Below are 25,244 nucleotides of genomic sequence, written 5' to 3'. Positions count from 1 at the left end.
TATGTAGTGAATATTAAATGCTTACCAGAGCTGAATTAGTAATGGGAAACTGACAATATCCATGCACAATCGTAAATAATAACAAGAAACATAGCAAATATAACAGAACTACAGGGGGCATGTAAGGATAACTAGTAGCAGGCTAAAGAACCTGGACATTTCATGTATCAGGGAACAGTGTAAAACTAACGAATTGGTACTATGATTGTGGTGGCCGTTGATGGAAGCATGGAATGGAAGATGGAAGCATGTAATTGAGATAGACTGGAGACTAGTTCGGTAGAAATTTGACGAAAAGAAACTAGCGAATAGGAATGGAACAAAGAGCAGGCAGGAGTAGGTGAACTGACTTAAGTCCTGAACGGGAAAAAGTCCAGAATAGACGGTATGTAATAACGTAAACGTGTGAACAATTGTGTGTTCATGGATTTGGCCCGTACAGGCAGACTCACGGTTCGTGGATTTGACTGGTACAGGAAACAAACGAGAGGTCAGCTATGTGGCTGGAAAGTACCCAGACTTGGTGGACACGGAGGTTTGGTCCAGGAAAAGGCCCGATAAGCCGGTAAGGGGTCTCATAGCGTCAGCGGGAACGAACAGCCAGTTCTGGAGAGGAGGTGAGTAGTCTCTGACTGCGTGTGGCTGGAACAGCGTGATGGGAGTTGTTGGAGCAGGGAAAACTTGGTCCGATCAGCGTGGGAGTCAATGACCGCATGTGGCTGGAACAGCGTGATGGGAGTTGTTGGAGCTGGGAGAACTTGGTCCGATCGGCGTGGGAGTCTGACCGCATGTGGCTGGAACAGCATGATGGGAGTTGTTGGAGCTGGGAGAACTTGGTCCGATCGGCGTGGGAGTCTGACCGCATGTGGCTGGAACAGCGTGATGGGAGTTGTTGGAGCAGGGAGAACTTGTCCAATCGACTTGGGAGACTTTGACCGTATGTGGCTGGAACAGCGTGATGGGAGTTGTTGGACCAGGGAGAACTCGGTCCAATCATCGTGGGAGTCTCTTACTGCATGTGGCTGGAACAGCATGATGGGAGTTGTTGGAGCAGAGAGAACTTGGTCCGATCGTCCTGGGAGTCTCTGACCGCATGCGGCTGGAACAGCGTGATGGGAGTTGTTGGAGCAGGGAGAACTTGGACCAATCAGCGTGGGAGTCTCTGACCGCATGTGGCTGGAACAGCAGGATGGGAGTTGTTGGAGCAGGGAAAAACTTGGTCCGATCGGCATGGGAGCCACAGTAGGCCCAGACCAGCTTGTTTGGAGTTTTAGGCAGTCTGTGTTCATGACCTTTGAACCGGAAGTAGTCATGAACCAGGCAGCATCAGCCCTGTGGTGTAGGGGGCCTGAGTTTAAATAGCCGGGTAACCCCTCCCACAACTTCAGGCTACGCCTTCCAATTTGTCCTTTCCTTTCATGGCCCCTTTAAAAAGCATTCAGCGTAAAGAAAAAGGAAATTGCCTTACCCAAACCCCAGTGCTTCTATTTTCATTATTTCTCTCGTGCCAATGAGGATTCCTAACTGATTGAAGTCTTCTCCTCCATGCTAAATTTATATGATAATGCCTCCCGTGGGACCTTAAACCATGAAGAGCAAATTCATCTCAGACTTTTAATCACATTATCAGGAATTTCAATTTTCTTTCTATTTTATGACGATATTTATATTTGCCCTGATATGTATTAGGCCACAGAATGTGTATGGATGCATAGCTTTTTGTGTCATTGTGACTGGTTCATAGTTACAGATTTAATAATCAAAATGAAGGGAAACAAGATCATAGGTAGATATTATGCTCGATGTGCCTTTTAAAGTGTCACATCCCTGGATTTCTAATATGTTTAATAATCCCTATATGTAACGAAGCACTATAGCATTAGGAATACAAACCATATTCCTAATGCTTTATTGTTCTCCTATGCATTTAGTTTAAAGTGTACCCCCTTTCCCCAAAACATGATCCAGTCCCTGCACCCACTAGATCTACCTCCTGTGATGTTAGACACTCCAGTCACCATAACAACTTCATTTAAATGAAGTTGTTATGGTGCCAAGAGGCCCCCAGACTCACTCTTACCTTAAGGGCATCAACTGTTAAAGAATGGTTTAACCCGAAAGTGTCCCTCCAGCACCGATCCAGCAACCTCAGTTTCAAAAAGCGTGCAGTGCCGCTGATAGACCTAGAACGGTCAGCTGAGCTCTAAGCCACAGTGGCACCCCTGCCCAGATTAAGAAGCCGGATGCTGCCCGAAGGCACACTTTGGGGTAAAACTGTTCGGGAATGGTTTAACCCCCGTACGATAAATTGGCGCCAGGGGGCCTCTTGGCACCATAATAACTCAATTTAGATTAAATTGTTATGGTGACCAGTGTCCCTTTAGGCCGACTCTTTTCTTTTGTCCAGCCCAGTGCTCCCCATTGAGGAGAATTAGGGATTAAGAAGCACAGGCTTGGCCAGCATTGTGCTTCGCCAATGAAATTAAGTCTTGCTTACTCTATTCTCACAGGTAAGTGCCTCTAGTGGCTTATCTACAAAATGGCAATGCATTGCAGGGTTATGACTAAAGGATCACTGCACCCACAACACTCCACTGGACGATTTAGCAAACTTTCCATATAAAAAAAAAAAAAAAAAAGATGGGTTTTGTTTATTGAGAGTTTAGGTAGAGGGAAAATCAACTTTAAAACCAGTTTCAGAACAAATTTTAATGGAACAGAGACCCAAAATATATATTTTTTCAGAACAGTGATAACTCTCACCCAGTGTTTCCGTTTTTCAAATGTGCCCTGGCTCTGCCAGGAATGAACAGGGTTGTGATATCTTTAACACACTGTGCATTTTAAAGAAAGCATGTTATGGAAAAAAAAATGTGCAAGATATTGGTAATGTTTCACGGTTTTATTCAGTGGTAAATTTCCAAAAAAAGTGGTGATTCCTCTTTAACTCCATTCAAGCGTTAGCGAGAGTCTTGAATCCCTCTCAGTTGCTGAAAAATATTACATACAATTAATGTTTGCTACATTGGCTTTGTTCGACCCTGTCTGCACTCCATTTCACAGAGTTGTGTTAAATACAGTGCCACTGGCATTTTGTGTCATTAATCAGAATGATTTATTGCGGCATGGGGTGGCATTACTTTCTAATGTGCAAATGCAGGTTTTAGTGTCTATTCCAAAAATGCATATTCTAGAATATGACATTTTCAAACAAAGATGATCACTTTCCTTGGTTAAAATAAAATTGGTTTCTAATTAAATGCCTATGGTGTTACATGCTACAGATAGCCCCTAAAGCAAATTATTAGCAATTTATAATACATGGCAAAAGTTAAAACACACAGCAATACTGCAACCCTAGAACTTGCTGGTTTCCAGCATGTGAAAATGCTTTTGTAACATGTTATAGGCAATGTAAGATATTTATCAAAGTGGTGTGTTTTGAAAAGTGGTGCAAAGATGTGGAAGGTGATCTATCACCAGTGGAATGTGTCTGGTTCCATTAGTTTCCATGGTAATTGCTTCATATTTAGTACTTTGCACCATTTTCAGGACATGGCAGTTTGATGAATCCTCCTTAATATCCTTTTTATTTATTTTTTTTTAACTTACTTTTATATTGTGAAGCCTTAATGTCTAGAAATGCTCAGATTTATTTGTAAATTTACTTTTTGGCCATTTTGTCCATCGTCTCTGTGTCCTAGGCATTGGTTTAAAGAAAGTAAAAACAAAAATAAAAACTATAAAATAAAACAAGTCTTACAACTATGGTGTTGTGGTGCATATAGATGCTAGACATTTTACCTTTACATTCTAAGCACTGTAGCTTTCTTTCCAAGTCAGCTTATCCTTTCACATTGTATATTGCTTTGGGTGTAGTCCAGTAAGCTAGAGTATCTACACAGAAATTATTAAAGGACCACTCTAGTGCCAGGAAAACACACTCGTTTTCCTGGCACTAGAGTGCCCTGAGGGTGCCCCCACCCTCAGGGACCCACTCCCGCCGGGCTCTGGGGGGAGGAAGGGGTTAAACTTACCTCTTTCTCCAGCGCCGGGCGGGGAGCTTTCCTCCTCCTCTCCTTCTTCCTTGCGACGTCATCGGCAGAATGCGCATGCGCGGCAGGAGCCAAGCTCGCATTCAGCCAGTCGCATAGGAAAGCATTTACAGTGCTTTCCTATGGACGCTTGCGTGCTCTCACTGTGATTTTCACAGTGAGAAGCACGCAAGCGCCTCTAGCGGCTGTCAATGAGACAGCCACTAGAGGTTTTGGAGGCTGGATTAACCCTCAGTATAAACATAGCAGTTTCTCTGAAACTGCTATGTTTATATAAAAAAAGGGTTAATCCTAGAGGGACCTGGCACCCAGACCACCTCATTAAGCTGAAGTGGTCTGGGTGCCTAGAGTGGTCCTTTATTTGTGCAAATTAAAGGGACGTTATAGTTACCAGAAAAACTACAGCTTATTGTATTTGTTCTGGTGAGTAGAATCATTCCATTCAGGCTCTTTGCAGTAAACACTGTATTTTCAGAGAAAATGCAGTGTTTACATTACGGCCTAGGGATACATCCACTGAACACACTACAGATGGCTGCCAGAGGTGCTTCCTAGGGCAGTGCTGCACAGCGTATAGCACTGGCATGCAGTGTTTCCACCCTCTGCATGGAGACACTGAACTTTCCTCATAGAGATGCATTGATTCAATGACTCTCGGTGAGGAGATGCTGATTGGCCAGGGCTGTGTTTGGCTTCTGCTGACTCTGCCCTTGATCTGCCTCCTTGACAACCTCAGCCAATCCTATGGGAAAGGATTGTGAGTGGCTTTGATCAAGACTGCTGATGATGTCAGCCAAGTTACACACAAACACATACACTGCACCCCTCAATGCAGTATGTGTGTGTGTATTCAGCAGTCTGTGTGTATTCTGCAGACTGTGTGTGTGTATTTTGCGGACTGTGTGTGTGTATTTTGCAGACTGTGTCTGTGTATGTATTCAGCAGACTGTGTGTATGTATTCAGCAGACTGTGTGTGCGTATGTATTCAGCAGACACTGTGTGTGTATGTATTCAGCAGACTGTGTGTATGTATTCAGCAGACTGTGTGTATGTATTCAGCAGTCTGTGTGTACTCAGCAGTGTGTGTATTCAGCGGAATGTGTGTGTGTATTCAGCGGACTGTATGTATTCAGCGGACTCTGTGTGTGTGTGTGTATTCAGCGGACTCTGTGTGTGTGTGTGTGTGTGTATTCAGCAGACTGTGTGTGTGTGTGTATTCAGCAGACTGTGTGTGTGTGTGTATGTATTCAGCAGACTGTGAGTGTGTGTGTGTGTGTGTGTGTATGTATTCAGCAGACTGTTTGTATGTATTCAGCAGTCTGTGAGCGTGTGTATTCAGCAGTCTGTGTGTGTGTGTATTCAGCAGTCTGCGTGTGTGTGTATTCAGCAGTCTGCGTGTGTGTGTACTCAGCAGTCTGCGTGTGTGTGTACTCAGCAGTCTGTCTGTATGTGTATTCAGCAGTGTATGTATTTAGCAGACTGTGTGTATGTATTTAGAAGTCTGTGTGTGTATGTATTCAGCAGTCTGTGTGTATGTATTCAGCAGTCTGTCTGTGTGTGTGTATGTATTCAGCAGTCTGTCTGTGTGTGTGTATGTATTCAGCAGTCTGTGTGTGTATGTATTTAGCAGTCTGTGTGTGTATGTATTTAGCAGTCTGTGTGTGTATGTATTTAGCAGTCTGTGTGTGTAGGTATTTAGCAGTCTGTGTGTGTATGTATTCATTAGTCTGTGTGTGTATGTATTCAGCAGTCTGTGTGTGTGTATTCAGCAGTCTGTGTATTCAGCAGTGTGAGTATTCAGCGGACTGTGTATGTGTATTCAGCGGACTGTGTATGTGTACTTAGCGATCTGTCTATGTGTATTTAGCGGTCTGTGTGTGTGTATTAAATGACCACTCTAGGTACCCAGACCACTTCAGCTTAATGAAGTGGTCTGGGTGCCAGGTCCTTCTAGGGTTAACCCATTTTTTCATAAACATAGCAGTTTCAGAGAAACTGCTATGTTTGTGAATGGGTTAAGCCTTCCCCTATTTCCTCTAGTGGCTGTCTCACTGACAGCCGCTAGAGGCGCTTGCGTGATTCTCACTGTGAAAATCACAGTGAGAGCACGCAAGCGTCCATAGGAAAGCATTATGAATGCTTTCCTATGTGACCGGCTGAATGCGCGCGCAGCTCTTGACGCGCGTGCGCATTCAGCCGACGGGGAGGAGAAGAGGAGGATCGGAGGAGGAGAGCTCTCCGCCCACCGCTGGAAAAAGGTAAGTTTTTACCCCTTTCCAGAGCCGGGCGGGAGGGGGTCCCTGAGGGTGGGGGCACCCTCAGGGCACTCTAGTGCCAGGAAAACGAGTATGTTTTCCTGGCACTAGAGTGGTCCTTTAAGCACTCGGTGTGTGTGTGTATTAAGCAGTCGGTGTGTGTATGTATTAAGCAGTCTGTATGTATTTATTGCATTTGTTGGAGATACTAATAAATATAAGCTTAATTTAATTATTTATATCATTATTTAAATTGTGTGTCACAGAACTCTCTGTTGTTTTCTTCTTTTAAAACAAAAGTTGTTAATTAGTTCGGACAACTTTACGACTAGTTTTTTTCTGAACTTAAACCTCAGTATTCAGGTTTAATTGCCGTGTTGGCACTTTGGTACAAAAAAAAAAGTTGGCATGTATTGTGGTTTGGGCACTCGGGCTCAAAAAGGTTTGCCTTCACTGCCATAGGGTCAGAAATACATGTTTGTGTTCCTGACACTATAGTGTTCCTTTATTAAAGTTCAGCCAAGCCTGAAATGGGCATGAAGTGGAAAATTGTTAGCTATACAGTTTGATATGTCAGACTTTCTCACATCGGTTTTTGCAGTTGATCCAAAAAAGGCACAAAACCCTATTAGAAGCGCTTTATAGTTATGCAACAAACTAGAGGAAAAATCCTTCTTGACCCCATTAATGGCAGTCAGATCTCTCCTTGCATCAAGAAGCTGTTAAAGCACATATTAAAAATATATCTGAACATTTTGTTTTTGCAAGTTTTTATCCAGTTGCTGTTTATACATCTGTATGGACTCTGATAAAACTACCTCTTCAAGCAGAGAATTCCATATCCTTATTGTTCCTACTGTAAGAACCATTTCCTTCTTCTTTCTTCCAGTCTAAATGGGTGATCTCATGTCCTGTGTATAGTCCTATTTATGAATATTTTTTTCAGACACTGGCTTGCATTGGCCCCAAATATAGTTGAACAACAAATCCCAGGATTTCTACTATAACCCTCTGTAATAGAAATGGGTAGATCACAACCACTGGGTTAATTAATGCCTGTTTGGAGAATCACTGCAGTGGGCCGCAGTCTTGTATAAAGTCCCTGGTTTTCCATTTGAAGCAAAATAAATGGACAAAATAATAAATTCCATAATAAGCTCTTTACATCATTTGAATTAGTATGAAGGAAGACATATTGATGTGTATTTAAATACAAATAAGAGGTAAGGAAAACTTAGAGGATACAATAGATATACCCTCCTGATAGACACAAAATTAGGGAGTATGAGAAGGCACAACGAAATAAAAAGAAATATAATACCCCACTACAACTGGTAAATATAAAAGCCCCCACCCAAAGCTAGGTAATAGCAAATATAATAGCACAAGAAAAACCTAATGCAGCGTCCAGGAGTAGGTTAAAGTGGAAATATTAAAAGAAAGAAAACAATTATTGAACAAATAAATAAAATAAAAATATAAAGATAAAAAAGGGGATTTGTCCACTAAGCAGTGATTATATTCTGCTACAACCAAATTGGCTAAAAGTCCAGATAGGTAATGTTTGTCCATGTCTATATTGCACATAAGAGAGGGTAATATATGTTGCAAAATGTAGTAATAGTGGTACAGTCTATGCAACAATGTATCAGCTGGATGAGGCATTAAATACAAGGGCTCCTGTTACACAAACAAACAGGAGACCTTTGGTTATGCTGAAATAGTATAGTATCAGACTTCGTTCCTGGCTATAAATATAAGCACTGATACACAGATATAAAAACGATAAAAGACTGGAGACCAGGTGGATAATCCAAAGCTTCAACATCAAATTGATCTATGAAGGAAAAAACAAGGCCATAGTGCTCTTTGTATTGCTTTATTGCAAAAAGGATAACGGATAAAAAATACACTCACAAAGGTGCAGGGCAGTCAGGCATAAATATCGGAGTCCAACTCCCATCAACCGTGGTACCACTCTGGACTCCTTCCTAATTTGCCAGCTTGGAAAGGAGGAGAAGGGGTACAGGAGAGGTTCACTGCTCGCTGGTCTCATTGTTCTGCTGCATTCGTTCCACTGCCGATCATGCGTTCCACTGCACTGCACTTTTCAGTTTCTCCAAGATGATGATGATAATAATAATAATAATAATAATAATAATAATAACAAAGTATTTAATCAGGAAAGGTACATTCAGATTACTCAAAGATAGATGCAGCCTTACGCGTTTTGTGATTGCTACGATCACTTCATCAGAGGTTACCAGCGAGCAGGGAACCTCTGATTTCAAAATTGTAATGGTTATAATTGGTACAACTGAATATACCCAGGAACAAAACATTTCAAAAGATATTAGTTGAGCCACGGATAATGGATAATTATGGCATGGTTAAATTAATAATGCACAATTTCTCTATGCTGTTTACCTCTAAAGGCAGTTAATACTCAGCCCTGAAGGTGGTTCTAAAACCTTGTAATTATTTTTTCCAGATGAGAGAGGACATTGACAAACATTGGAAAGATAAACTGAGTATGCCTTTTGGCCAAAACATACACTGTTGTTGTCAGAAAGGTCAGATTGGAAATCGAGTACCAATTACATGTAGAGAGATCTTTCAACTTACTGCATAATTGGACCTCCAGTGTAGACAACTGTATGTGACAGTTGGAATATGGTCATATCATGAACACCAAATAATGAAGTCATTTGGAACAAGTGTTGCGGAACTGTGTTTTGATTACTGTGGGTGTATATCTTCCAGATGACTTGTTATCTGGTGTAATGGTTATTTAACACTTATTTTTCTACTGTTCTTCCTGATGCCAAAAAAACCCCAACACATTTTTGTTAAAAAAAAAAAAAACGAAAAACAAAATGTGTATAACCTGTTCTCTATTCATTAAAATTGTCAACATGTTACCTTTCTTACTTCCCTGACTATACTGTCAATTAAAACTATAAAAATCAATAAAAAATAATATTTAAAAAAATAAAATAAAAAAAATAATGTGTATATTAGGATTTATTTGTGAAAAAAATCTGTCTTTAATGTAGAGCAATTAAACATACCCTTTTGTTGGTTTCAGTGGTGATTGCTGCAATTTTAGAGCCTTGCCTTATTTTGTCATATTGTGTTATTTTCTTCCTCTTCTAAATGTTATGCTTTTTAGAATAATAAACTACCAATCAAAAATTGCCTCGCCGATAATGGGAGTATAATATTTGTGTTATCCATGAATCGACACAGGAGGCAGGATAGAGGTGTCAGAGAGAGAGACATTTTTCTGTCAACCCACTCCTAAAAAAACACTTGGAGACAGCACCCCCAAACTGTATTACATTAAGTGGTTGTCGTCCATGGGGTGATCTTTTAAGCATTCATTTTCATGACCTTTACAAGTATCATTTGTGTACCTTTAAATGTGAATCAGCAATTCATATATATAAATATATATATATATATATATATATATATATATATATATACAAATACAAAAAGAGAAGTCCTGCGCTTAAGCAGCAAGGACTACAACACACATCAGCCCCAATATATAGTAAAAACCAAAGAAAAGAAAAACGTTACCTGCGCTTTCTCCTTAATCCCTATGTATATTTAGACAAATGGAGGTCATTTAGTTGCTCCAATGGCCATTGGAGGAATGCCCGCCTGCCAACGTCAAGGCAGACCCCCCTAAGCGGGTCCTAACACTGACCCTTCAGCCTGCTTCCTTGAATATATATATATATATATGTTCTAATTGTTTTTCAGATTTGGGATGCAGTGGATTCTGGGAAGTGTTTAAAGACCCTCTCACATCACTGTCAAGCAGCACGAGACGCTCAGTGGTCTTCGTGTGGACATAAAATTCTCAGTGGCGGATTTGACTCTACTCTTTATTTAACAGATGTTGAAACAGGTAAATTGCATATAAATTCATATGTAACTATTAAATTGAATTTTCACATTTCGTTTTATTTTTGTTTCCCTGAATGATTAGAGACACAATTCTAAAATATCTCTCTCATCTAGTGATTGGCATTGTCTTGTAGCCAAGTGCAGGATAGCATCTAAATCCACTTCCATCTTGGACTGTGAAATAGTTTAAGGGCTTTAAGTGGACAATCCATACAACACCTAGCAAAATCTTCTCTTTACAGTCCAACTTAGCTTGGAAGTTCTAGAGATCCATGGCCTTTTTCCCTAATGTATGTTCATGTATTGTGCCCTATTGTATGTAAGGTTGTGTAACAGGATTGTGAAGTTCACTATGTATTTCAAAATATTTTGTGTCCTCCCAAAACCTATGTTTATTGTAGGATATATAATGTAACTTGGGATACAATGGTCACGTCTCTGGTGGTCTTTTGGGGAAGCAGTCACGGGGGTGCAGAATTGTACCCATGACTATTCATAAAAGAATCCTATCTTCTCTCCCTTGGCATGTATCCTTCTGGTATCTGTACTGTAGTGGGTTCATGTCTGCTCCCCCATCAGTGGCCATAAAATATGAAGGCAGACGTTATTTTGTAGCTGATCACATTAAATCCATTTTGACTATGCCTATGTTTGTATCCCTGTTGTATTTTGCTATTATTATAGCAACATTTTTATTATTTACTATGATGTCTCACATATTGTGAAATCTTTATTTTTTTATTATATTCTGGTATACAAAATCACCCTTCAATTTATTTTCATATGCAGTTTTCTGTTGCTGTTTTAACTTTTCTGAGTTAAATGAAGAAATTAGCACTATCCGTAGTACCCTGCCAAGACAACTTCCATTCTCTATAACACACAGCCTGTTATAATGGATGCGTGTTCTTCTAACCATTTATTATAAGTTTTTTGCTATGCCAGCTTGCACTGTGTTTTACATTTCTTTCATTTGCTTGCAGAGTTTTTCTGGTATTTAATTTAGCGTTACAGGTCACAAAAAACGCTTCCAAAAGTCATTACCCCTCGGAAAGGAGGGAGAATATACTGACAGCAGAATATGCCACTTTGCATTCACGTAGTAATTAGGGTAGAAAACCTTTAAATTGCAACGGACTCCAAATCACACACAGCGGCTTACGATGTTATATTTTCCTTCACATGTCATTCGGTTTCCCAAGGTTTTGTTAATAAACTTTTTGTATATAACTACTGACTCGTGTTCAAATCTTGTACATAATTGCATCTCAAACAGTGTAGCCATAGTAACCACTTTTTTTCCTCCCATTTAATATGTTTCTGTTATTCTCCTTAGGGAAATTAAGGGAGACCAGCTTCACATTTAACACTTTACATTAAAATGAAGGAATGAATACAATTTGCTCTTAATTATGTATTGGGGTACACATTGTACTTAGGTTACACATGGCCTATTTTAGCATCAAAAAGAATTACAGGTTGTTTTAACCCTTCGCCTTCCAAAATGGTAAATAGACATCGTTACAGAGCCATTTCGAAGCACAAATAATTCATTATTTACATTCGGGATATTCGCAAGGTAGATCCACAGCTGAGCACCTGTGGGTTTTGACCACCCTTGCTTTAGATTATTCTCCCTGTGTGCCGTCATTAATTATTTTCATAATTCGTTCTTTCAGGCAAGCAAATATACAAATCAAAAACTGATTTCAAGGTCAGTGTGGTCCGCTTCCAGCCTCAAGACCTTAATGTTTTTCTTTGTGGAGGATTCTCACCTGAGTTAAAAGCGTGGGATATAAGGATGGAAAAGGTATGTCACTTCAATTTTTCAATTTCTGGTTGTGTATTTGTTTAATGTATCATTAAGTGTATAATGTAGGCCTTACGTGCATCAGAAGATCCATTTACATGTATTTTCATACACAGACAGATTTGCAGGTCCATATGATAAAATAATCCGGATTATTTAAAGAGGCAGGAACAGCAAAACAATTGATAACTGGGGGTGAGTTAAATACATAATTGTTAATTTACCATGAGTTTCTAGTTCTCACAAATTTATGGATGACACTATTTCGTACGTTCCACCCCCTCGACTCACCTAATGATCCACCTGACTTGGCCTTAATTTAATATTGTTTGCTATTCAAATAATGTGATACTTTGTGGCTAAACTTTAGAAAATAATTTTTTTATTTCAACTTATTAAAATATCAAAAATATATTGTATATTTAAAAAAATATAAAAAAAAAATTAACATAAATAATTTAAAAATGTTATCTAAAACTATAAAACAAAACTATAATTTGGAAAGAAAGGCATAAATAGTCATTCTTTACTCCCCCACAACGACTCTATCAGTGTTTGGAAAAAGTGCAGGTGACATAAAAAAAAAGGGAAGAGACTATATGGTTTCTTTTAAAAGTCTCGTAGGATAGTCAAATTCATAATGAAGTCAGTATTGATCATACAAGAGCATGAACAAATACATTAGTAACTATTATGAAGTAAATATTATAATTGTGAGCTTTTCAATGCATCCTCAAAGTCCATTATATTACTGCAATATAACAGTTATTATAATTTATATGGTAGATGATGATGATATTGATAAAAAAAAAAAAGTAACCAAAGTGTATATGAAGTCACAGCATATTTATCTGATATCATTTGTACAGCTATGAAAGGCACAGCTAAACTCAGTCATTTTGTTAATTTTCAATGCTGATATATATCATGTCTCCCAGCTATCCTGGATCTTGGAGGGCAGGTCATGATTTTGGACCACTGTCCCACCATGCTGTTTTTTGTTTTTTTTTCTTGAGTGTACTGCATCACAAAAGACCAGAGAACAGTAGCTATAATACACACCTCAAGCGCGAGTCATTAAACTTGGCCTTTGTGAATTGTCAGCCCTAGTTGACTGCCTGTTAAGTTTCTACTCAACTATGCCGAAATGCTTAAAGTGATTTGCATTTCATAAAATTGTGAAGCGTTAGAAAATCTCTTTTTTTTTTTTACCTTCTAATTCTGTTATTTATCTCTTTAAATGCTCTTGTTCTCTGATCTCCTTCAATGATTCGCTAGTTCCTTAGGCCATTTTGTTATGTGGTGGTGATGGCGTTGTATTCTGGTTTTGTTAAAACTGTGTGGATCGTGTTCCTAAAGCAGGTGTAGGCAACCTTCATAACTCCAGGTGTTGTGAACTACATCTCCCATAATGCTGGCAAAGCATCAGGGCAGATATAGTCCATAATATCTGGAGCGCCGAAGGTTTCCTACCTAAAGTTTACAGGTAGAATTAATATACATTGATGCAGATTTGCTTTATTACTGTTTGTATAAACCGGAGATGGTCTCTTTCTTAAATTTTTGACTCAGAAGAACAACATCCTACCCTCTGGGCACGAGGCATGGTTTCAGGGCACCAGCTCTAGATCTTTAGAAATGACTACTGAAATAGTCTAGAATTGATCAACACATGGTACCGACCGTGTGCCTTAACAGACCTTATCATTTGATGAATATTATATGACGAATTTTAATCTGGCGACTTTGATACATTGATATTATTTAATTTCCCATTTCCAAGTGTGTTACAGATATAAATGAACATGGTGCATTTGTTCGGCTCCGAGACTGCCAGAAAACAATTGGCAGGGGCCTTTTGATTGCTCACATTTGTTTGCTTAAATGATGAATAACAATCTAGGCCTAACAGTTGTGCGTTGCAGACAGCATGTTGGCCAACGTCCTGGTCACAACGCACATCTACATAATATGTTAGGCAAGAATTATTCTGATTAATTACCACTGAATGGCATATCTTTCCCATAATGACCCATTAGAACAAACAGACGAATAAAGCGTAGAGACAGTGACCTTTCTCAAATGCCTTTGTTCGTTTGATATTAATTAATGCAGTCACCACTTCAGTCCAGCGTTGCATTGTTTTCATAGAATACATCAGCACGATTAGCTGTGAATGTGCCTTATTAGCCTCATAATAAACTGTGATATTTTTAATAATGCTATTTGTGCTCCCCCTTCTTCATCCACCCTCTATGCACTGTGCAATAGACAAAATAATAGCAGATATTTAGTAGCTTACTGGTGTTTTTGTCTGACAAGACGCGTAGATGGAACTGCTGACAAGGACCAGAGGTGGCGCTACCTTCTCCTTGTGAAATTGTACATTAAAATGTTAAAAGGAGAGGAACATACAAGTGCAGTATGATGAACATGTATGATATATTGCCTTACTGTATTTATAAGAACGTAAAAGACAAAAATAAATGTGTTACTCTGCTTGTATGTTAAATGCATCAAATGTGTTATAGCTGGGCCACCTCGATATATTTTTTTTCTCTTTTTGCTATAATCCCATTAACAGCTAGGGCTGCTAAACATAAGGGACTAATCGTTCTGTTTGGAGATTTATGCTAACCGGTGTCATTGTGCACATTTTCATGATCAGTCTGATAATTAAAGGGACACTACAGTCACTAAAACATCTTTAGCTTAATGAAGCAGTTTTTGTGTATAGATCATGCCTCTGAAGTTTCACTGCTCAATTTACTGCCATTTGGAGGTTAAATTACTTTTGTTTGTTTATGTAGCCATAGCCACACCTCCCCTGGCTGTGACTGCACAGCCTGCATGAAGAAAATGGTTTCATTTTCAATCAGATGTCACTTGCTTTAAAAGTTTTTAATTCCTGCTTTGTAAATTAAACTTCAATTACATAGAGGAGGATCCTGCAGGGTCTAGAAAGCTATCAACAGAGCAGGAGATAAGACATTCAAAATCAAACAGAATTTGGAATAAAGGAAGTGTAAACATTAGATGACTCTTTACAGGATGTGTTCAGGAAGACTGTGTAAGTCACATGCAGGGAGGTGTGGCTAGGGATTCATAAACAAAGTGATTTAACTCCTAAATTTCAGAGAATTGAACAGTGAGACTGCAGGAGCATGATCTATACACCAAAACTGTTTTATGAAATGAAAGTTGTTTTGGTGACTATAATGTCCCTTTAATAATGTGTACTGCATTTATCATAATTGTTATAATTTGGATCTTTTCTATTCTTTATGTGAATGTGTGGGCTTACTATAGGTTAATTATATACTTTTGCAGTGGTCAGGGTGTTTTTTTTTAAGACTTTGATAATGAAGGAGTGGCAAAGGCTTCTGAGAATTTAAAGGTACTGAGTGCCTTGTAAACTAGGTTGAACGACTAGTGGAACGGGGCTCTTGGGATGAGGGCCTGTGATTTAAAAGGACTTTTCAGCCTTGTACAAAGGTACTCCGGGTAGCTATGAACCCACTGCAGGTAAATCTTCTATTTCTTCTGGGCTATTTCTTCTTGATGTAATCTGCCAAATGTCCACTTTATGATGCATTCAATTGCAATACTAGTGTAAAACGTCATGCGGCTTGACTATATCTTGATTGAGGGACATGTCAAAAACTATCTTTGAGTGTGATGGGTCATGTGGGATTCTGCTTAGCATGACTGCTTCAGCTATCCTTCCATTTTTTTTATTTCTTGGAAAGTATGTCAAACATCGTAATCCCCCACCATGGCAACTGATTTGACCTAGTGATCCATCAGGAGGTGTAAAAGAATGGTTGTCTTGCTATGTTCCTTATCAGGTTTCATGGCTGACCTTATGTTTTTAAACCTCCCTGTAGGTATAAACTTCTCTGATCATGTTGGGCTAATCTCTTTTAATAAACCTTCCTTTGGCTTCCAATAGATATGTATTGTCACTAAGTTAATATATAATATACAGCCTGTTGCACAATGTGTGTATTAAATTATAGTAGATTTGCAGAAACACATTTATTCAATTTTGGTTGGCATAATTTGGCTGACATTCTCTGTATTTACTATCCTCCAAATATAGCAGAATTTAGCCATGACAAATTAGAGGTACAATTTCACCTAGCCCATAAATATAAAATGGACCCATGTACTGCACATTTAAATGTCACTTAAAGACACTAGGACAGGGAAACCGGGGGAAGGATTGGCAGAGTTAGGATTAATGATATGTGTGTCTATATGTTTTTCAAATCCATTCCAAATGTATCAAACATGTTCAGTTATGGTATTTTATATAGAATTATAGATTGAGCACTGTTGTGTCTGACAAAACCCACTATTTTGCATATGTCAAAGATATCCCCATTCATGTTTTCCCCATTCGGGAGCTACCATCTCCCGACCACCGACCACCCCTGGCTAATTAAACATTAAAGAAACCACAGAATTAAGTGCTCTCTCGGTGTGGCCGCAGTTCGTATAACCGAACACCACGTGCTGGAGAAAACTGCGGGCATCTTGTCGCATGAACCCAGGCAGCTGGACTTGGTCGTTGAGTGTTTGGAACTAAAAGTCGGACACTCGACGGCATGAACACCTGTGAAAGTATACAAACGCCTGCTTCTTTCCGTGATAAGCCAGGAGAGCGCTTTTCAGTCAGTTTGTAGGCACGAACAAGGCAAACAAACACTACCTATTTTGTGCTTTTTTGAAACTCCTGATATTGACCGACCGCTACCCCTGAAACTCTGGAACTGATTTGGGCAGACGCCTCATGTGTGGTCAGTCAAAACTTTACCCCCAGTGGCGATTGAACTGTATTTGTGGGATCTGAGCGCTATTTGGACAACTTGGGGGCTCAGATCGAGGATATCCGGGGATAAAATATTTGTAGAAGTTCCTATATGTCTTATATGTATTTTTATGTCTTTTTAATATTTTATGTTTTTATGCCTAGTTGTTCAGACACAGAAATTCATGGGCATGTTGTGGGAGTGTTCTGGGCGTGTTTGACTGTACCCTTGCTGTGTATATAGGTGGGCCATCTGGCCATAATAAAACCAGTTCTTATATACCCTTCATCAAGTCTAGGCTGATGTTTGGGTAGCTCGGAGTTATAATCACTATTTCACTTGGGACTCGGGAGATTGACAACGGATATACTCAGCCGGAATATAGGGGATGCGTTACAGTGTCATGTGAAAAACATAGCACTGACCTTTCCTACTTAATTGAGTGGAATTATACATAGATTCTAAAAATAGCTTGGAGTTAACGCACACCGGATGGACTATCAAATATGTCCATGCATTAATGGGACTCTGAACCGAAGTCATGGAAGCAGTTCAACAGGAACATTCTGAATGGAACGCAAAGGCCCGTGAATTGAGACTTTAAGAATAAAACTAGCAGATGGTCCATAGTGCTCTGAACGAGCTGACTGTCATACTTCAGCACCTCTCAGTGACACCCCGCCATAAGCCTCAAGGAAGCAGACCTTGCGTAAAACAGAGAATAAATCTGTCATCTCTCTGCTGAAATGACTCTGGCAAACAGCGCCTTTTACATTTCTTTTTTTCTTAAGAGATTTAAAAAAGGTCCGTGTGGCTGACTTCTGTTTGTGAAGATTTAACTATATACGGGATTAGCACTCGAGTCACTCTTTGGAAAGAAAAAGTCACACTTTTCTGCTCAGCTATTTACTCTTTCTATGTAATAGCCTTTGGGCTAATCTACCTTTGAAATGCATAAACAGAGCTAGCAGATAAACCCCAAATGGCAAAAATGTATGCACTGTTTCCTATGGCTAGGCTTCAGCAAAAGCAGACAGGCAAATTCAACTCTTGCTGACTTTTTCTCTGCAGAATACATGAGTTGGTCTCTATTGAAAAGGAGTTGGACAGTTTAATGCAGTGTGTCCTGTTATGTAGGGAATATTTGTAGATGACATGTTTATATATAGCGACCATTCTTCATTTGCTTTCCATATTCATGATGGCAGCTTGTTCATTTGAATATATTGAGAAAATGTTGCGAAATACTACCCTGCTCAAAAGATTGTAAGCTCTTTGGAAAATTTAACACTAATGCCTTATCCTGTTATGCAAAAGGACAAATAACTTTACAGACAAAGGTATTATCAATTGTATACTGTAATTTATATTTTATTTAATAGCCCCTCTTATACCTCTAGCTTAGTGTCTGAGATTGAGCTGTGAGCTTCGTGTTATCCCTGAGGAAGTCCCACATTTTATCGGACGAAACACGTTGGATTTTCTCCTTATGGACTTTTGATTTATGTTTTATTCTATATTTTATTATTTATTTGTATTTGGCTGCCTTCATATATCTGCTCCTGGATTTCTGACCACGCTATTGAGTTCCATGTTATATGGAGACACGCTCTTCTTAAGATTCTTATGTGTAAGTGCGACCAATAAATGTGATTTTGCATTTTTATAACAAACTTCACTATATCTGATTTCCTTTATTCACATATATTCCATTGGATGATAATTCAAGCTCATACTCATCATACATCACATTACCCCTGAGAGGGTGAGAAGCCTGATTTCACGCTTGTTTGTGAGTGTATCCATCATCACATTTATTATACACTCTATTTAAATACTGTATTACGCTATGTTAGCTTTCTGATTCTTTCATACAGATCATATTCACAGATATTTTACGTTATTTCAGGTTGTTCAATTTATTTTAGATATATTTTACGTATTTTGGGTGTTTTCCACTTTTTGCTTGATTATCAATTGTATACTGTAATTTATATTTTATTTAATAGCCACTCTTATACCTCTAGCGTAGTGTCTTAGATTGAGCTGTGAGCTTCGTGTTATGCAAACTAGTTGGCATGAACCTTACTAAACTGACCATAAGACATTATTTTAGTTAAACATAACTTTTATATATATAAATATAAACTTTTATATATATATGAATGTGTGTTGTGGAATTCACTCACAATGTATATATAAAAAAACTGACCTTGCCATTCACACGCAAACCTCCTAAGTTTCCCTATTTAGGAGGGACAGTCAGTTTTTTGGACCTTAATTCCTCTGTATTATCCTAATGAATATAATCCTCTTTTGTAGGAGCTCCATATTGTTGGTATGTCTGAATGTATAGAAGAGCTATCTACAATCTACAATAAATGTGTTTGGAAATCAGTCTGTGTAAATAAGATACATTGTTCTCATTCTAAATTACATTTTAGCTACACAAATTATTAATAAGTCAACTGAAATGTGTCAGAAAGTGCGGCACCTGGCCACATCCCCACTAACACTGCTTTTTTAAGCACAGCCCCATAGTATGGGGTCCAGGACAAGTTTATAGGGAATTTTCCCAAGATGCATTGGGTCAGAGAGATAATTGAGCTGGGAATTTTAGATAACTCAATGATCTCTCGGTTACATGAAATAAATAAATAATATAAAACACCCCAACAACATAATAAAACAAACACAGACTCCCCTTGGCTCTTAGGTAGCGAATGCTCCCCCCCCAGTAGGTAGATCATATCTCCCGAACGTGGTTCGTGTAGTTGTTTGGGAAAGTCTACAGGCAGCAGTACCATCTTAACCGGGATTCACAAAAACGTGTAGCCCAAATTAGTTCCATGCACTCGATGACTAAGTACCGCTGCCTGTATTCGGGAGACAAGATGCATTTGTGTTACAAACGGCGGCCAACCAGGGAAAGCACTCAAGTACTCCTTAATTGCGGTTAACAGCCAGGGGTGGTCGGTGGTCTAAGTCAATAACAGGGGGGCACCACACATGTTCTGCTCGGTTCCCGAACAGGGGGGTACAGATCTGTTCGCAAGAACTCAATATGGGTTCAGGCAACCCCGGGGACTGATGCCAGGTCCGCCACAGCCACCACTGCCTCTGATGCGATGAGTGGAGAGTATATTAGTGATGTAATCCATATCCCCATACTGGTAAAACTATATATAATAGAAACTCGCCTTAGAAAGTCTATTTTATTTTGAACATTGCCGACTTCATCCTCTTGTCCTAGTGTTATAACACTGCTTTTTTGATGTCTTGATGCAGACTTAGACTGTATGGATTACTAGAGGTAAAACAATAAATTGTAATAAAAAATAAGCTGTACATATAGCCTGCCAAGTGGGTTGATCCGAAGCATGAGATCTTAGACAACTTTGATGGAATTTCAGTTTTGTTATCTCTATGATGAAACAAGTGCCATAAAACCACTGTGTGGGAACTACTGCTTTTATTTGTTTGTGGTACATATCTCTTTTTCATTCTTGTTTTTTGGAAAAAATATACTTGCAGTAATTTGAGAATGCTTAATAGACAGTTCATTAACTGCAGTGTTTTTGCAAAACACAAAAACCACTTCAGCATTAAAGGGAGCCTTCCACCACTTACCCGACCCTCTGATCTCCGAAGCAATCTCATTATAGAGGTGGATGTCACACTTCTGTAGCACCCACTACCAGTCTGCACTAGCTCCTCTTGTGGTCTTCACTGATTTGCCATGCTTGTGGGCCATGGATGGTCATGTTTGTATGTTCTGTTCTGTTCCTGATTTATTTATGTATTTATTTATTTATAAAATATTTAATGAGGAAGGATACATTGAGATTTTTCTCGTTTTCAAGTCTGTCCTGGGTCCACAAAACATTGCATTGTTACAATAGGATGCAATATTACAAAAAGAAAAATAATAATAATATACTATATATATATATATATATATATATGTATATATATATATAACTTTAACACATAATAGGTAATAAATATATTCAACAATGACAGGTGCATTCTGTGCTCAGGTATATTGCCTGCAACGTGTCACTGCTTGACTTTCTTCCATCTCTGACTGGATGTCCTCCCGCATTCTGAACTCAATCTCTCTAAAACTGAGCTCCTTGTCTTTCCTCCTCCTAATACTGATCCTCCTCTTTCGCTCTCCCTTCAAGTTTGTGGTACCCACATCAGTCCATCCTTGCAAGCGCGCTGTCTTGGTGTCATACTTGATTCTGGCCTCACTTTTGAGCCTCACATCCAGGATGTTGCCAAATCCTGTAGATTCCATCTTAAAAACATAGCCCGCATCCGCCCCTTTCTTGCACCAGATACTACCAAGGAGCTTGTCCATGCTCTAGTAATTTCCCGCATGGATTATTGTAACCCTCTCCCGATTGGTCTTCCCAAAAGCTGTACTGCACAGCTACAGTCCGTTATGAACGCTGCTGCCAGACTGATTTTCCTCTCTAGTCGTTTCTCTCAAACCTCACCCCTCTGTCAGTCCTTACATTGGCTTCCTGTATGCTATAGGAGTCAATTCAAGGTACTAACTCACACCTATAAAGCACTGAACAACTCTAGCCCCTCTTATATCTCCTCACAGATCCATAGGTATGTCCCTTCTCGGTCTCTCCGCTCTGCCCGTGACCACCTCCTGTCCGTTGTCCGCACCTGTACGGCCAACTCACGCTTGCAGGACTTCTCGCAGACGGCTCCCTTCCTATGGAATAGCCTGCCTACCGCCATCAGACTCTCACCTAGTCTTGCATCTTTTAAGAAGTGCCTTAAAACCCATCTCTTTAGGAAAGCTTATGACCTCCCAGACTAACCTCTACCTCACATACCTGTCTCTTGCTCTCTCCTAAAGGGCAGCACACCTTATTTGACTGCAAATTCCTGTCCTAATATGTTTTACAACCCACCTCATATAGAATGTAAGCTCGATTGAGCAGGGTCCTCTTGAACCTATTGTTCCCGTAAGTTTATTTGTAATTGTCCTATTTATAGTTAAATCCCCCTCTCATAATATTGTAAATCGCTACGAAATCTGTTGGCGCTATATAAATGGCAATAATAATAATAATAATAGATCTCTTAAAATATTTTAGATTGAAGGAAGATTTGACTGTGTCCCTGCGGTTATTCCATAATTGCGATGCTTGAAGGAAAACAAGGATCGAGCCACTTTATTTTTGTATTGCAGTATGCTAAATATCATGCTAGTATTGGATTGGAGGTTATAGGAGGTGGGAAGAGTTGGGGGGAATCATTCAACTTCGGTAGGGTGGGAGCTTCCCAGAGAACCTCTTATGCAAGAGGCTGGAAAGATGAAGAGTGCGTCCGGATTCCAGCAATTGCCAGTTTAGCTCTTTTAACATAGAAACATAGAATGTGACGACAGATAAGAACCATTCGGCCCATCTAGTCTGCCCAGTTTTCGAAATACTATAATTCCCTGGCCTTATCTTAATAATTAAGTCCCTTATCTTAATACTTTAACTCCCTGGCCTTATCGTAAGTCTAGGATAGCCTTATGCCTATCCCACTCACGGTTAAACTCCCTCACTGTGTTAACTTCTACTACTTCAGCTGGAAGGCTATTCCATGCGTCCACTACCCTCTTTGTAAAGTAATACTTCCTGATATTATTTTTAAAACTTCACCCCTCTACTTTAAGACTATGTCCTCTTGTTGTGGTAATTTTTCTTCTTTTAAATATAGTCTCCTCCCATACTGTCCCTTTATGTCACAATGGTGGGTCAACTAATTCAATTCTAGTACAAAGCGGCAGAATGATTAATATAATGTATTAAGTTCATGAAGGTGGTTTGCAATACACTACATCCCCGTAATCAATGCCTGGCATTAGCATTTTTTGCACTATCGGTTTCCTTACTGTAGGGCTTAGGCAGTATTTGTTTCTGTATATGGCACCTAGTTTTGTATGAAGAGATGTTTTCATTTATTTATTCTCGTTTTGTTTCATTTTATAAATGTATATAGCTAGATAGAGAAATGAATAAACAGAAAAGTCTTTCAGCTTAATTCAATGTGCAAACATGTTGGTGCTATGACCATTTGTGACATCATATTACAGACATGGCAGTTGATGACCTCAAAATAGAATAATTATCTCCAGTGTTCCAGATCTGCTTTGTTTGTTCATTCAGTGCAGGAGGTTTACCAGTCAGCTTGTTTTATATTCAGTCTTTACTTCCGGCCATGAAAAATTAATGTTTCCAAGAAGTTTCTTGAGTGGAAATATTGCTTCTAATGTGAATTATAAAGAATACAAATGTCCATCTACTGCAAAAGATTCATTGGGAGGTAAGAAAGGAAGGAATGAAGAAGAAATGAAGATTCTGAAGAACACACGTGTACATTATGTTTAATATATGATAATAGAGTGTGATCAGGGACCACCCCCTCTGCATTGTACCATTCCTATTAGAGTGTAAGCTCTGTGAGCAGGGACCTCTCTCTCTGTATTGTACTTTTCATATTAGATGTAAGCTCTGTGAGCAGGGACCTCTCTCTCTGTATTGTACCATTCTCATTAGAGTGTAAGCTCTGTGAGCAGGGACCTCTCTCTCTGTATTGTACCATTCTCATTAGAGTGTAAGCTCTGTGAGCAGGGACCTCTCTCTCTCTGTATTGTACCATTCTCATTAGAGTGTAAGCTCTGTGAGCAGGGACCTCTCTCTTTGTATTGTATTGTATAATGTTTATTAGAGTGTAAGCTCTGTGAGCAGGGACCTCTTTATTTGTATTGTATTGTATAATTCTTATTAGAGTGTAAGCTCTGTAAGCAGGGACCTCTCTCTCTGTATTGTACCATTCAGATTAGAGTGTAAACTCTGTGAGCAGGGACCTCTCTGTGTATTGCACCATTCTTATTAGAGTGGAAGAAAGAAGGAGGGCTTAAGGGAGGTAAGAAAGGAAGGAAAGAAGAAGAAATGAAGATTCTGAAGAACACACGTGTACATTACGTTTAATATATGATAATAGAGTGTGATCAGGGACCACCCCCTCTGCATTGGACCATTCCTATTAGAGTGTAAGCTCTGTGAGCAGGGACCTCTCTCTCTGTATTGTACCATTCTTATTAGATGTAAGCTCTGTGAGCAGGGACCTCTCTCTCTGTATTGTACCATTCTCATTAGAGTGTAAGCTCTGTGAGCAGGGATCTCTCTATTTGTATTGTATTGTATAATTCTTATTAGAGTGTAAGCTCTGTGAGCAGGGACCTCTCTGTGTATTGCACCATTCTTATTAGAGTGGAAGAAAGAAGGAGGGCTTAAGGGAGGTATATAAGGAAGGAAAGAAGAAAAATTGAAGATTCTCAAGAATACATGTGTACTTTATCTTTGTTATTAGATTATACACTGTGAGTAGGGAACACTCTCTCTGTGTTGTACCATTCATATTAGAGTGTAAGCTCTGTGAGCAGGGACCTCTCTCTCTGTATTGTACCATGCTTATTAGAATGTAAGCTCTGTGAACAAGGACCTCTTTCTCTGTATTGTAACATTGTTATTAGAATCTAAGAAACAAGCAGAGGGTAAGGGAGAGAAGGAAAGAAGAAGAAATGAAGATTCTCAAGAATTCATATGTACTTTATCTTTCATATTAGATTATACATTGCATTGTACCATTCATATTCGAGTGTAAGCTCTGTGATCAGAGACCTCTCTCTATATTGTAACATTTGTATTAGAGTGTAAGCTCTGTGAGCAGGGACCTCTCTCTCTGTATTGTACCATTCATATTAGATGTACCGGTAAGCTCTGTGAGCAGGGACCTCTCTCTCTGTATTGTACCATTCTTATTAGAGTGTAAGCTCTGTGAGCAGGGACCTCTCTCTCTGTATTGTACCATTCTTATTAGATGTAAGCTCTGTGAGCAAAGACCTCTCTCTCTCTCTGTATTGTACAATTCTCATTAGAGTGTAAGCTCTGTGAGCAGGGACCTCTCTCTCTCATATTAGATGTAAGCTCTGTGAGCAGGGACCTCTCTCTCTGTATTGTACCATTCTTATTAGATGTAAGCTCTGTGAGCAGGGACCTCTCTCTCTCATATTAGATGTAAGCTCTGTGAGCAGGGACCTCTCTCTCTGTATTGTACCATTCTTATTAGATGTAAGCTCTGTGAGCAGGGACCTCTCTCTCTGTATTGTACCATTCTCATTAGAGTGTAAGCTCTGTGAGCAGGGACCTCTCTCTCTGTATTGTACCATTCTCATTAGAGTGTATGCTCTGTGAGCAGGGATCTCTCTATTTGTATTGTATTGTATAATTCTTATTAGAGTGTAAGCTCTGTGAGCAGGGACCTCTCTGTGTATTGCACCATTCTTATTAGAGTGGAAGAAAGAAGGAG

General features: G+C 39.2%; 1 protein-coding gene across 1 annotated transcript in view; it reads left to right on the top strand.

Annotated features, from left to right (window-relative positions):
* WDR25 (WD repeat domain 25) overlaps positions 1–25,244 on the top strand; it is a 162,359-nt gene that overhangs the window by 94,600 nt on the left and 42,515 nt on the right. The window contains exons 3-4 of the mRNA XM_063439153.1: positions 10,083–10,230; positions 11,909–12,039. Of these exons, the coding sequence (XP_063295223.1) occupies positions 10,083–10,230; positions 11,909–12,039 (279 nt within the window). The remainder of the gene's footprint in view (positions 1–10,082; positions 10,231–11,908; positions 12,040–25,244) is intronic.

This window comes from Pelobates fuscus, chromosome 13 (genome assembly GCF_036172605.1).
Source record: "Pelobates fuscus isolate aPelFus1 chromosome 13, aPelFus1.pri, whole genome shotgun sequence".
In the NCBI taxonomy this organism is placed as follows: Eukaryota; Metazoa; Chordata; class Amphibia; order Anura; family Pelobatidae; genus Pelobates; species Pelobates fuscus.
The sequence above is the reverse complement of the archived record's forward strand: the minus strand, read 5'-3'. Positions and strand labels throughout refer to the sequence as shown.